The sequence below is a fragment of the Ictidomys tridecemlineatus genome, chromosome 1, assembly GCF_052094955.1.
Source record: "Ictidomys tridecemlineatus isolate mIctTri1 chromosome 1, mIctTri1.hap1, whole genome shotgun sequence".
NCBI lineage: Eukaryota > Metazoa > Chordata > Mammalia > Rodentia > Sciuridae > Ictidomys > Ictidomys tridecemlineatus.
Window position 1 is genome coordinate 115,389,247 of NC_135477.1, and position 15,168 is coordinate 115,404,414.

The 15,168-nt window shown below is 33.1% G+C and overlaps 1 protein-coding gene across 1 annotated transcript in view; it reads right to left on the minus strand.

Annotated features, from left to right (window-relative positions):
• The window catches only part of Pja2 (praja ring finger ubiquitin ligase 2), a 70,803-nt gene that overhangs the window by 25,047 nt on the left and 30,588 nt on the right, over positions 1–15,168 (minus strand). Inside the window, exon 5 of the mRNA XM_005327221.3 lies at positions 5,456–5,641. Coding sequence (XP_005327278.2) covers positions 5,456–5,641 — 186 coding nt within the window. The remainder of the gene's footprint in view (positions 1–5,455; positions 5,642–15,168) is intronic.

Sequence of the window (15,168 nt, forward strand, 5' to 3'; positions counted from 1 at the left end):
GAATAAGAAGTTCTGGTATGTTACTACATAGTAAGGAGACTATAACATTTAAATGATATATATTTCAAACATCTGGTAAAAAAGAATTTTGAATGCTTTCACCATAAAGAAATGAAAAATGTTTCAGGAGGTAGCTATGTTTAATTTTTTTCAACCATTACACAGTGTATAAATGTATTTGAAATAACACATGGTACCCCTTAATATGCTCAATTTTATGTATGTTAAAAATAAATTTAATTAAAAAGAAAGGCCTAACCACCTCAAGAAAAAATATTCATTCATGTTCCTACTTCATATCCTCTCAGATCCCACTATGCTCTCTGCACAGCCTCAAAGAGGATTAGAAGGACTGAGGGAGCAGATAGAGACAGGGGCAGGAATTCCAAGGAGAAAATGGTTCTGTGGGGATGGGGAAACAGTCATAATAGCAGGCTGCAAGGTAAGGAACAGCTGGGAGAAGAAAAACAGCACCTGCAGAGGGGAAGCAATGGGTCCAGCCATGGTTTTAATTTTAAAGTTCACATAATGGGAATTTAACCCCCAAATTCATATGCTACTTTGGGGTCTTTGAGGGGCAATTAGATTTAGATGAGGTTAAGAGGGTGGAACACCACGATAGCATGGGTGATTGTAACCAGCTGGCATGCTTGCTCTGTCTCACCATGTGATGTCCTCTACCATGCTATAAAGTAAGAAAACAGCCCTCATTAGATGCCAATGCCAGGCTCTTGGACTTCCCAGCCTCCAAAACCATAAGCCAAATAAATAAATATCAATTCTTTATAAATTAAAACAAATAAATAAGATTCTGAATAGTAGGTCAAAAGTATCTTCAATTTTGTAGAGTTAGTGGCAGAAACAAATATCCCAAGGGAATGAAAGACTATAATTTTAAATTTTTCAAAAACTTCAAATATATTTACAGCAATTTATTTTCTTCCTTTTATATCTTGCCTTTTATTATTTTCCCAGTGTACCATGGTAAGACCTCCACTAGGAAGGTTATAAAAACAATGCTAATGAGCAAACTTTTCTTAACTACTAATTTAAATTCAAGGAAGGAAAATTTTTAATATTTTCTTGTTAAAAATAATTTCTACAGATTTTGCTATTATTGCTGTAAATACAATAATAGCAAAGACATGCCATTCCTTGGTCAAGGAAATACCATTCCAATCTTAATTTGAGTTTCCATCATACAGTACTAAGTAATTTTTTTCATTGCATCTATAGACTATATAATATGGATTTTCTCCTGTATTTTGTTAATGTGATGAATAATAATTACAGATCTTCTATGTGACTCTACCTTCACATTTCTGGAATAAACTAAGATTGGTAATTTATCTTTCTTTAAAAAAAATTAAATATTCAAATTCCCAGTAATTTTTAAGATTTTGAATCTATTTTAATAAATAAAATAAGCTTAATTTTTTTCACATACACTTTTTAAATTAGGGTTACACTGGACTTTCATAGAATTAATTTGAAGATGTAGTTCTTTTTTTATTCTCTGGAAATAATTTACATAAGAATGAAGTGATTTGACCCTGGAATTCATTATTAAAGAGAATTCAGCTCTAAAATCATTCAGATCAGCTATGATCTGATATGAGAACATTTTAAACAATTGATTCCATATTTTTGATATATGAGAACATTTTAAATAATTAATTCCATATTTTTAATTATTTAGACCTCCGTTTTCCTCTTAAGTTTGGTAAGTTGTTTTTCTAGTAACTTGTCAATATCTTGAAAGTCTTCAAATTCACCACACAAAATTTTACAGTACTATTTTCAGTTCTATCCAATCTTTGTCTACTTGTTAAACTTATGGCTTCTTTGGTCTTCAACTTTTTTTCTACTTCATCGATGTTTACTCATAGTTTTATTAATACTAATTCTTATCTCCTATTATTTTCTTTATTCTAATATTCCTTTTCTATTTTAAGTTAAATGCACAGCTCCTTCATTGTTAGCTTTTCTTCTTTTCTTTCTTATTTTTTGGTACCAGGGATTGAACCCAGGGGCACATAATCACTGAACTACATCCCCAAACCTTTTTCTTTTTCTTTTGAGACAGGGTCTTGCTAAGTTGCTTAAGGTGTCACTCAATTGCTGAGGCTGGCTTTAAACTTGAAATCCTCCTGCCTTAGCTTCTAGAGTTGCTAGGATTACAGGTACATACTACCATGCCCAGCCACTTTTTCTTCTTTTCTAACACAGCATTTATGATCATAAAGTTTCCTTTGAATATAATTTTCACTGTATTCTACAAGTTTTGACTGATGGTATGTTTATTATCATTGAGTTGTAAACAATTTTAAATTTCTATTATACTTTCTTCTTTGTTCTACTGGTTATTTAAAGAAAGAATAACCATATGTATAAGTATTTTTTTTTAAAAAAACTTATGCTTTTGTTTTTTCTTCTAAGTTAATTGTAGTCAGAGAATACAGTTTGCATATTTGATTCTTTGGAGAGTGTTAACTTGTACTTAGTAGAATGGTACATATCTGGTTTTTATAATTGTTCTTTGTGTATTTCTGAGAATGCAATCTTCATTAAATCATGCTTAACTTACACAAGTCTGCTAAAGATAGAGCTTTTAATATCCATGAATTATTAGTAATCGAGATAGGTATGTAAAAATTTCCTAGTAAGATGGTAAATTTTGCGTATAGTTTGGTCAAATTTTGATTTGTATAATTTGACTCCATGTCAGTAGATGCATTCAAGTTTAGAATTGGTACATTTATTTCCCTGGTAAGTTGGGTTTATTACCTTCAGTTGTGACTTTATTTCTCTCTAATAATGTTTGTCTTTTAAGTCTACTTTGTAAATGTTATGCAATGTTTTCAGGTTTTTTGTTGTTGTTGTTAGTATTTGCCTGAAATATCATTTTCTTTCTTTCTTTCTTTTTTTCTCTTTTTTCTTTTCTTTCTTTCTTTTCTTTTTTTTTTCTTTTTCTTTTCTTTTTTTTTTTTTGTGTGTGTGTGATGCTTGGGATTGAACCCAGGGCCTTGTGCATGTGAGAAAAGCACTCTACCAACTAAGCGATATCCCCAGCCCCTGAAATATCTCTAACCTTTTACTTTCTTTTTAAATTTTTCCATATTTTTATTGATGTGTTATAATTACACATAATAGATTTATTTTTACATATTAATACATGCATACAATATAATTTGGTCAACATCATTTCCTCCGTTTTTTCCCTCCTTCTAATCCCCTTTCTCTACTCATCTCCCACCACTCTTTTCCTCTTTTTTTATCTTTAGCTTCCACATAAGAGATAATACATAGGATCCTTGACTTTCTGAGTTTGACCTATTTTGCTTAAAATAATGCTTTCAAGTTCAATCCATTTTTCTATAAATAACATAATTTCATTCATTTTTCTTTATGGCTGAATAAAACTTCATTGTGCCCATATACCACATTTTCTTTATCCATTCATCCACTGACAGATACTTAGGTTGGTTCATAATTTGGCTATTGTGAATTGTGCTGCTATAAACATAAGAATGCATATTTATTACTACAGTTTGCTAATTTTAATTCTTTAGGACAAATAGCAGGGAGTGGTATTACTGGATCATATAGTGATATATCATATATTCCTAGTCTTTTGAGGAAACTCCATACTGATTTGCTTAGTGTCTAATCTTTTGTTTTCAAAAGAGTAACCCTATTAGTTATCTTTTGGCACATTGCTGTTGTATTTCCATTGTAGTATTATCACAGTTTGTAACTTATTGTATTTATATCTTATTTATTATCTGTCTATCCTACCTAGATTTTCTTAGAGCATTAATATCAAGCAGGAAATTTATATAGTTTGAGAAGCACAAATTTTAATACTAGTACAGGATGAAAGAGTACTTTTTTTTTTTTAGAAAACAATTCACCACAATAGAGACAATGAGATAATAAATATTAGAAACCAACCAGTTATCATGGGAAAAAACTAAAATTATCTAAAAAGATATTCCCCCCTACACTAAACCTAGATCATTTCACAAGCAAATATTAACAAACTTTAAAGGAATAATTAAGCTATTTAAACAACTGATGCAGATAATAGAAAAGTACATGTTTTATTTAGCAAAGCAAATACCAAACTGATACTGAAACCAAATTGTAGAAACAATGCCTACTTTTAAGGATCTCAAAAGTACTAAGCAAAATAACAGCAACAGAATCCAACATTAAACTATGTCTATGTGATCATGTTTGGTTTATTCAAAGAGCATGGGTAGTTGAATATTAGCAAATCTAATGAGAATAATTCCTCAAGATCATCAGGTCAAAAGTGGAAAATCATTATGATCATTTCCACTGATGCTAAAAGGACTTTAATACAGTCAACAAAACCCATATAATAATAAAAGGTACATATTTCTTTAGTGATTTAAAAAAGAACCTGTGAGTGTAGGCACATACATGCTCTTATGTTGAAGAAAGAAATCAACCTAAAAACCAAGATCATTCGTACTGGGGAAATACTAGAATAAGTAATGGTACATCATGGGCCACAGGTTATTTACAACCTCCTTTTGTAAATAAACTGTATTGGAACCACAGCTACAACCATTCATTTGCATATTGCCTATAGCTACTTTATACAACAGAAGTCTGAGAAGCTGCAACAGAAACTGGCATATGAAGTAAAAAATATTATCTGGCCCTTCACAGTGTAAGTTGAACAACACTTAGACTAGGAGCACTTCCATTAGAGTTAGGAAAAGTCTAAGATGTTTATCATCATTCACTGATGTTTTGATGATATCATCCAATGCAATCAGACAAGAATATTAGATCTTTAATTTTTGCAACTGTTTCCATTTCTGTGAAACAATCACTGATTTCCCTCTTGAGGTTGCCCATTCTCTTTAGCCAATGCTTCACATGTATAGCAATGGCAACTGTAATTTATTCATTCCTAACTCAACTAAATTGACCTTTTATCTTATTTATCTGTTTTTCTTGTACTAGGTACTGGGGATTGAACCCAGGGGCACTTTACCACTAAGCTACATCCCCAGCCCCTTTTATTTTTTGAGATAGAGTCTCACTAAGTTGCTTAGGGTCTTGATAAGTTGCTGGGGCTTGTCTTGAACTTGTGAACCTCCTGCCTTGCCCTCCAGAGTTGCTGGGATCACAGGCATATGCCACCTCATGCAGCTTAAATGGACCTTTTAAATGTACACATTTTCCTTAAAAAGCAAAGTGACAGCATACATTATATTTCTGTAGAAGATACTGACTAGTATTCTTAATTGTCCCTTTTAAAAGCATCATGAAAAAAATCAGTAGAGCCTGTTGGTTCTGAATGGGTTCTAAAAAGGTATTCAGAGGCATACCCAACATTTAAATGTGATATATACCATTACTGTACAATACACATCAAAAAACAAATAAGAAGGTAAATCTCACTGTTTTAACATACCCTTCCTGAAGAGATAATTCTTGGTTTTCTTCTTCAGGGCCACTGCTATCACTCTGCAGCTCAGGTTCATTCTCATCTTTTCCTGGCAGAGTCTCCCAGCTTTCATCACTTGAGGACTGATCTTTTTCTGTACCAGAAAATCGATGAGGCAAAGAAGCAGACCATTCCCCATCACTACATTCTGAACTGCAAATCAAAACAGAAATAAAATATACCATCATTACATGTTCAGTTAGTTTTATCATTAGAAATATTAACCAGGCAGCACGGTATAGAAGGGATAGCTGATGTCACAGATGCTTAGGTGTTAATTCAATTTTTAAAACATTTTTTAAAAATTCAGAAATAGATTCAGCAGAATTAATTCTTTCAAATGATCAGGGCATACGGCAAATTGCAGACATGTCACGTTATTTTTTTCTTTTACTGACGCATATAACTCCATTGTGCTTACGTATAGGCTTTCAATAGTTTTGATGTATTTTTAAATAATATTTTAAATAAAATTTGGTAATCACAAATGCTATCTGGATTAAATAATAAATTTATTGCTCACCTGATCTGACTGAAATAACTTTCTAATTACATACTGACATGTAATTACTTACATTCTGTGTATAAATTTCAACTACTACCATAAAAAAAACCACAATTTTTATTTTATTTTTTTTTATTTTTGGTACCAGGGATTGAACCCAGGGGCACTTGACCACTGAGCCACATCTCCCACTCTATTTTGTATTTTATTTAGGGACAGGATCTCACTCAGTTGCTTAGTGCCTCACTAAACTGCTGAGGTTGGTTTTGAACTTGCAGTCCTCCTGCCTGTGGAGCCACTGGGATTAAGGCTTGTGCCACCGTGCTCAGCACAAAACACTTTTAAAAGGATATTCAAATTCCTAAGAAGGAGCACTGAACAAAAAATGAATTTTAGTTCAACAGAATATTTAGATAGGGAAACAAAAGGTAAAATAAAGAGGATTAATAATGAACTTCATAAAACTCAGAAAATTTCATTTGGCTAATCTGGTTTTATTTTACTTTTTTGGGGGAGGGGGCTGCTTGCTTGTTTCTCTTTTGGCAGTAACTGGGAATTTTATCTTAGCTCATATTTTGGAAGGAAGTGATAATTGGTAGAAAATTACATGATATAATGCTATAAATATCTAGTGAGTTCCTCCTTTTATAGAAAGATGAATCAAGAGATCAAGATGCTATTTATAAACAGCAGAGCAGCACTAATCTAAGCTCCAAGAGGTTTATTAGAAGCAAAAAATTAAAAAATAAAAATAACCAACTTCCAATTTTGAGTCAACAATGGGTAGCAGGGTACAAATATCCTAGAGAAGGAATGCAATATAGTTAGGTACAGCAACTAAAGAATATTCAGTTGGGTACGAGCCAAAGTAATTTGTGTTCTGTGAAATGTTCTGTGACCCAAAGAATAATCTAAGATCAAGTAAACCATTTCTAGACTTATATAAGCATCAATATCTAAAACAAGATATAGTTTTAAAGGAGTTTATTAAACTCCTTTAAGATTCCTTGACTACGAAGTTTCCTAAATTACTAACTTCAATTTTGATATATTTTTAACAATATAAGATTTCTGTGTAAAGTAGCAATTTCCAACTTACTTATATAAAAGACCACATTTAAAATATTTAACTCAAGAATACAGCCTGTCCAGAAACATAACAAATAAAACTTCTGTACTTTCCCAGATTAATGAAATAAATATGGAATAGCTCTAAATGTCAATGCAAAAGGAATGGCAGCCGGACACTACGGCACATGCCTGTAATCCCAGCTGCTTGAGAGGCTGAGGCAGGAGGATGGCAAGTTCAAAGCCAGGGTCAGCAACCTAGCAAGACCCTGTTTCAAAATGAAAAATAAAAAAAGGGCTGGGGATGTGGCTCAGTGGTTAAATGCCCCTGGGTTCAAAAGTCAATTTATTTTAAGAAATCTATGTCAAAGATTAGCAAACTACAAACTTTGGGTCAAACCTAGCCCTACTACCTATTTAAATTGTGAACTAAAAATAGTTTTACACGTTTATCTTGGTTCTGCCTCTTGGTCAGCAAAGCCTTAAATATTGACTATCTGACCCTTTTTTAAAAAGCTTGCAGATCCTGTGTCTATGTTATTATTACTCATTACACATAACCCTCACCTCTAAGGAGACAACATCTGAATGTACAGATGTTATTTTTTTAATGATTGTTAACTGCTCATTGATCATTTTTTAGATTTCTCATCCTCCTTTCAAAAGTTATATTTTTATTATGAAATTCATTTCTAAATGAGTCTCTTTCCTCAATTTCCTATTTGCTAATGGCATTACCATGCTCTCATTTAAAAAACCACTTATCTTTGATTCTTCCCTAATCTTTCATGTTTAAGTACTTTCTTACTTTTCATTCTTTTTTGCGCAAACACTCTTATGTACCTCCCCTATTTCTACTTAAAAAAAAAAAGTTATCTGGTTCAGTGCTTTTATCCAAACCTAGACCTCTCTAGTCAACTCTTAATTGATCTTCCTGAATTTAATCCTATTCCTTCAACTCACTTAAAAAAAATCCATCCTAAGTAACAATATAATTTCTTTTCAACTTCTATTAAATGATACATTTATAGTGTAATACTCCAAAAACCTTTAATAGCTCTTTTTTTTCTTAAAGCAGTATTTCAAAAACTTAAGCCATGTACTGATCATCTTCAGGATTTTGCTACAGTTGCATAAAAACACTGTGTCCTGGGCTGGGGTTGTGGCTCAGTGGTAGAGTGCTCACCTAGCAAGTACGAGGTACTGAGTTTGATCTTTGGCACTATATAAATGTAAAATAAAGATATTGTATCCACTTAAAAATAAAAAATAAATTTCATAAAAAACAAAACAAAACAAAAAACAACACTGTGTCCTAAGGAACAACAGGTGAGAATACAGGTTCTGCAGTTAGCTTTTCTGGACTTGAACCTACCACTTACTAGCACTGAAAACTTCTCTGTACCATTATATGCTGCCCTCAAACAGAGTGGGCAGCTGAACTTAAGATCACTTGTGTGAATTTTCAGGGACACCAAATAAAACACAGTTTTACCTTTACAATTTACCTTTACACAAGCTTCAAGATGGCTTCCCCGCTCTCAGCCTCAGGCTCCCCAAAAGAGAGAGCAAGAGAAAGTCACAAGAGGCTGACAAGAGAGGCAATACATCCGGAAGTGAGCTTTTATTGGGGGGACTCTTGTTCTTAGAAAGTTCTATCCAAAAACGGGCAGAAGGGGCAGGATTACAAGGAACAAGTGAGTGTAAGTCAACCCTAGAGGCACATCCCACAAAGAAGACTCCTTATCATTGGAGCTAGACCCCGCCCAAGCCACAGTGAATGCAGTGGTTGGTCAGAATCTGAGGCATCAGGACTGGAAGGGTGTGGTCATTCACTGTGGCTCCCCACAATTATATCCTCACTATCATGTACATATAATGCAGTATCTAGTAACTTGGTGAGTTCACGTGAGGGATAAGTATAATTTATCAATCACTTTAAGAGGGCCTGGAAAATAATAAGACATCAATAAATCCCAGGTTTAATGTGCCAGCTATATTTTTAAAAATTCTCAAATAAATAAACAATGATAAAAATAAAAACACTTCTATGTACCACTTGATGTCCTTCACCCACTTTTCTTTTTTTTTTTTTTTGGTGGTGCTTGGGATTGAACCCAGGGCCTAGTGCATGCAAGGCAAGCATTCTACCAACTGAGCTATATCCCCAATTCTATGGCACCCACTTTTGAAATACTGGCATACATAATAAAAACATTAAACTTCTTTGAGAACCATTATGAGTCATTACACTATGATTCAAGAACATTCATACAACCAACTCTTCCCTTAGACAAACGCTCTATTCCAAACCTTAGTCCCAAATCATAAAATTTTGCCAAAACAATTTTTCTCACCATCAAGACCCTTCACAACAACTTCACCCTATTTTCCTCACTAGATCACCTCATTTCTTTCAAGATCCTTCTATGTAAAATTGCAGATTCTGTTTTCCAATTATTTCATGAGCTAGAATTATTGCTTTTTCAGTCCAACTCATTATATAGTACAGCTGCTTCTTTAACATATCATTTATTTTTCATAAGTGTTAAATAAAATTTGTGGGAGTTCATGGAACTGGTAATCTGAGCTGGGTTCATCAAAGCAAACCAATAGAATTTAATAATATGAAGTAAGCTTTGCTTGGCTGTAGGAAGTCCTTCAGCCAATTAACTAAGATGTAACCAAATGACCAACCAATAAACTAAGCTGTAGTCAATTAAATTGTTTTCCATTTCTCATCTCCATCTTTCTACAAATGCTGCCTGATCACATTGCTGGTATGTGTTGAATTGGGAGCTGCCCAATTATGAATTGTTTTTGTTTTGCTCAAATAAAGTCTACTAATTTAATTGGTCTAAGGAATTTCCCTTTTCTATAAGTGCAAAGTCCTAGGTTCTTTAATAATTTACCAGTAGTGTCCAAGGAGCCTGAATAATAAAATGCTTAAAAACTCTTGGAGGGTACTAAAGACTGTGCAACCACATGATTTTAAATAGAGAAATTTTAATTCACAATTAGCTTTTTGAAAAGAGCCAACAATTAACACTTTCAAGTATGTTCTAAAAGTTACTTTACATTTCTGATGAGTGAGAAATATTAGTATATGAACAATTTCTATTACTATTTCATTGTCAATGTTATTTTCTCTGACAAATTTCAAACTTAATGTCTATTACCAATTTGTAACTCTAAAAATCTAAATTGCTTCAGAGAATTAGTAAAAGGAGACTATTCGATTATAATACAGATTTTCTAATATTAAAAAAAATTAAACAAAAATCCTACTGTGGGCAATTTCTTTACTTAAGAACTTAAGAAACAAAGCACTATTTAACATCAGGTGAAAGTTCCAGTCACTACTGCCTTTTCCTTAACACTGGTGGTGGAACCCTATATTGCTAAGAACAAGGTCTGTCTCAGTTACTTACTAGTGATGCAAGCTTGGGCAATAAACTTCAGTGAAGTCACATTTCCTCATCTATGAAATAGGGATATTAATATTCGCTTTTCAAGCCTACAGTGATATTTAGATGAATATTGCAGACAAAAAGTACAACTTTTGGAAACAGCAAACTTTTAAAAAAGACAACCATTATTTCTTTCATAACATAATCCATCTCTTCAGACATTTCAGTGGATTTCCTACCAGCACACTACTATTTTCCTTTTTAACCAAAGAAAACCTACTCTACATCCTCCGGTTTGTCTATATTTAATAACAATTATCAGCTTCCTGGTGACCCACTAAACTTTTGTCTTCCTTTATACCAGAGGTTACACTCTGGCCGAGAATCAAGTTAGGTCACCTGCCTGCCTTCTCAAGACCTAGAAAATGAGTTTGTTTGTTTTATACTTTACATGGTTATATACATAATATTCTTGATTTTTGCCTTTGGCCCACAAAGCCTAAAATATTTACTATATGAATAATCTTTAAGAAAAAGGCAGACCTCTGATATCCAGAAGAGAGTTAGCAAAGAAGAAACCAACCTAGCTCAATGGAAGAGAAACTGTAGGGAAGGATGAATAAATAGCCTGAAGAGTACAAGTCAAGGAAAGTGGATTCTGAGAAAAGATGAACAGATGTGGAAATTAGGAGGTCACTGTTAATATTAGAGAATATAGAACTAATATTGGAAATTGGATTTTAAGGCAGTTACTATATGTGGAATATGAACACTAAAAATTTAGCAGTGAAAGAGAAAACAAACAGGACAAGTGTTAACTGAGCAAGATAAAGTGAAGGTTTTGCCCAGGATTTAGAAAAAATTCAAGCTTGAGAGGAAGAAAGATACAATCTAGGGGTAAGGATAATAAATAAGTAAGGTGCCAGAAGTAACTATTGGCACAAAGTAATTATCAGCACAGAATTAGAAAAACTACTTCTCTATTGAAGAAGAAATTAAAAATAACATTCTAATACAAAGGAGACAAAGTACACGTTTATTTTAACCTATCTAGGAAAGCAAGGAAACAAAGTTATCCACTAAGATTGACAGGAGTATATGGAATGAAAAACAAAAAGATTTAAAAATATTTTCACTGCCAGAAAGCAACAGAATAAATAGGATTTTAAAAGCAGGTAAGTTAAGCATTTTAAAATTCTCAAAGTAAAAACCAAAGAAAGTACCTCCTTGAACTCCATATGGTCTTTCATTGGTATCGTTCCCAAGAAGCATTTAAAGTGACATTCAAAAGTAGACAACCTACTCAAATGTTAACACTTTATCCATTCAGTTGTGAAGCAAAGGAAATTTTTCATATAGAAGTAAAATTATATGTGATTTACAGACAGACAAAAATACTTTAGATATAAATTCCAGGCAGAAATAAGATTTCTAAGTAAAACCAATCCAAGTAATCTTTCATTCCCTAATTCCCCAAGGAAATGATAGGTTTGTCTTTTCTGCCATTTACCTCATTTTTTATGAAATTCTATAGAGGAACCTAGGAAAAGTGAAATTTTTGAAAATTTTGTTATCTGACATAATTTTCATTCTGGGACATTTCACCACTACTAACATTGAACTGTGATGCAATATGCCGATACAAATGGAGTATATTCAAATATATAAGGCTACTTAAACTTAGTTAACAAGACCTAGATGTCTGCGCTTTTTCGAATTGTGCCTATCTTTTATTACTTTCTTTTCCCTTTATACCAGGATGTTGTAACACAATAACTTCCGAGCATGCCTGAGGAACACATTCATTTATCTATAGTTTACTACTAAATTTCTGTGAACTTGGAAACAAGATAAAAAGTTTGCTAAAATGTTGCAGCATGTGCTTAAAGATCTTTGTTTAGGTTGTTTATAGATGTTTTATTTGTTGCTGTGGTTGTCAAGGGACCTCTTTCTTCATGACTCTCAACTAACTTATATAGAATATAAAAAAGCTTAATAGCCTCAACAATGAGTTTCTTCATAACAAGAAGACAACAATTTTGTCTTCTTCATAAGGCTGCTGAATACTATGTGTACAGGGATCACTATTATCATACATTTATAGAGCACATGAATTAAACCCTAGTACTTAAGAAAATTTCAATAAACCTTATTGAAATCAATATATCAAGCTGAAATCAACTAAATGGCAAATATTCATTTTATTCTCCCAATAATACCAATAAAAATAGTTGTCCTGACATTTCCCTTAATTATTTTTATTATTTTTTAACATTTTCAAAGGAAAGTTAAGTCCTAGGAACAGAAAAACCCTTAAAAAAACCCCTCGAGTGCTATAAGGAATGGTCAGCAGATGGCATGCCTCTCTTCAAAACAGGCCCAAGGTTAACAGGTACTAGTATTGCTGAAAGTTTTTTTTGTTTTTTTTTTTAAACTCAACATCTTATTCTCAGTTACTAAAGTTCTCAGGGTATATTTCAAAAGTGTAAGGTGCTAACCTTAACTCTTTGGTCTAATTCCAAGTCTTGTAATTATATGCTGTCTATTAAAATTCCCTTTGCAGTTCAAATTTAATAAGGTAGTGCTCCATTTCTGTCAAGGAGCCTAGAGCAATGCTACCAGCTGCAATGCTTATCCCCACAGAGTGTAACATTTCAGATGTGATTAAGTGATCCCTTAGAATTTTTCAGGGAAGAAGGCGATCATGCATTTTTAAAAATATTTTTCCACATATAAAAAAATCCATATTTAAAAAAAAGTAGCCCAAGTTCTGATATCTAAAAAATGTCACAATAAATTTTGTTCTTGGTGTTTTATTTGTTGCCTTTTTATTTTTTTTAAATTTTATTTTGAACTGGGTTTGAACCCAGAGATGTTCTTCACCACTGAGTTTTAATCCCTAGTCTTTTTTAAGAGGCTGACATCTACTTACTTACTTACTTACTTATTTATATGCAGTGCTGAGGATCAAACCCAAGGCCTCACACATGCTTGGCAAGTGCTCTACCACTGAGCCTCAGCCTCTGGAGTCACTGGGATTACTGTCTTCTGCCACTATCCCAGCATGATTTATCACTTTTATAATATAACCATGACCCCCCCCCCCAAAAAAAAATGTTTCAAGTATATCACCTTTAGTATTACACAGCAGATAAATCAACTCAAACAAAACAAAACAAAACAAAAGCTCATAGACGCAAATTGAGAATCAGCTCTTTATACTTTGCTTCTCAAAAAACTGAGAAAAGTCGAGCCACTATTTCCCTATTTCTCCAATCTGCTAATATCATCGTTGCACAGGGCAACAGTAAAACATCAGGTAGATGAACAAGGGGCAAAATGAAACTAAATAGAATGGTATGGCTATTCAATTTTAACCTTCAGAGGCATCACATTAAAAGGCATTCGGTCATCTATAATATTTGGAAGGGAGTTAGTATAGAAAAACAGAATGAAGAAGCATAGAAATAAAATTACTCCTTGACACTATTCTGACTACTGAAATAAGGTCCTAAAATATATATTTGTATGCAAATATAAGTGGAATGGAAAGGAGAAGCACTATGCTTCAGAACTTATTTCTGTGATCTTAAAAAACAAAAAACAGGGGCTGGGGATGTGGCTCAAGCCGTAGCACGCTCGCCTGGCATGCGCGGCCTGGGTTCGATCCCCAGCACCACATACAAACAGAGATGTTATGTCCGCCAAAAAAACTAAAATAAATAAATAAATATTTTAAAATTCTCTCTCTTTCTCTCTTTAAAAAAAAAAAAAAAGACACCAAGTTGTTTCTAGCATTTCAATGTGTCTTAAATAATGCTACAAAATCAGTTCCATTGTTATGGCACACCCTAATACAAGTTCTGTAAGTCAATGTTACTAATGTTTCTATTAACTGTAAGTGTTTATCCTATCTGTATATTCTATTTGTTAGGAAAATTAAAAAAAAAAAAAAAAACACTGAATTCGGTGACACATGTCTGTAATCCCAGTGGCTCAAGAGGCTGAGACAGGAGGATGGCAAATTGAAAGCTAGCCTCAGCAAAAGTGAGCAACTAAATGAGACCCTGTCTCCAAATAAAATACAAAATAGGGCTGGGTATCTGGTTCACTGGTTGAGTGCCCCTGAGTTTAATCCCCAGTAACTGCCCTCCCCTGCAAATAAACAAACAAACAAAGAAAACCAGTCATCATTAATAATGCTAACGTATCACTTCAGGAAAAAAATTACAAATAAATATACTAAGAAAATACCATATAACCATTTAAAGTCCAGAGTCCTTCTAGGCAAAGTAACATTTCCATAGCTGGGGGAAGGTTCAAGCCCTTGAACCAAAACAAAAAAATCCAAACCCAGAAGCTAAAGAAACTACCCTTTTTCTGAGGGCTGACAAACATGATATTTCACTAACTTCATCATATGATATTCAACCTGACCATAAAAAAACAAGCAAAACTATGGGGTTTCCATTTTTGATTAGTGTTCTCACAATGGTGAAGGCATAGTCAAGTTAAGCAATTTTCTTCTAAGAATCAAAAATATAACTAAGAAAAAAATGCAACAACCTTATGTTTTCCAAAAGATAGATTATCAAAGACCTTTTCTTTCATAGTAACCTAGAGATACAAGAGAGGTTCACAATCCAATCCAAAAATCTTAGGGTTGAATATGTTGAGGAATTTAGATATACCCTGCC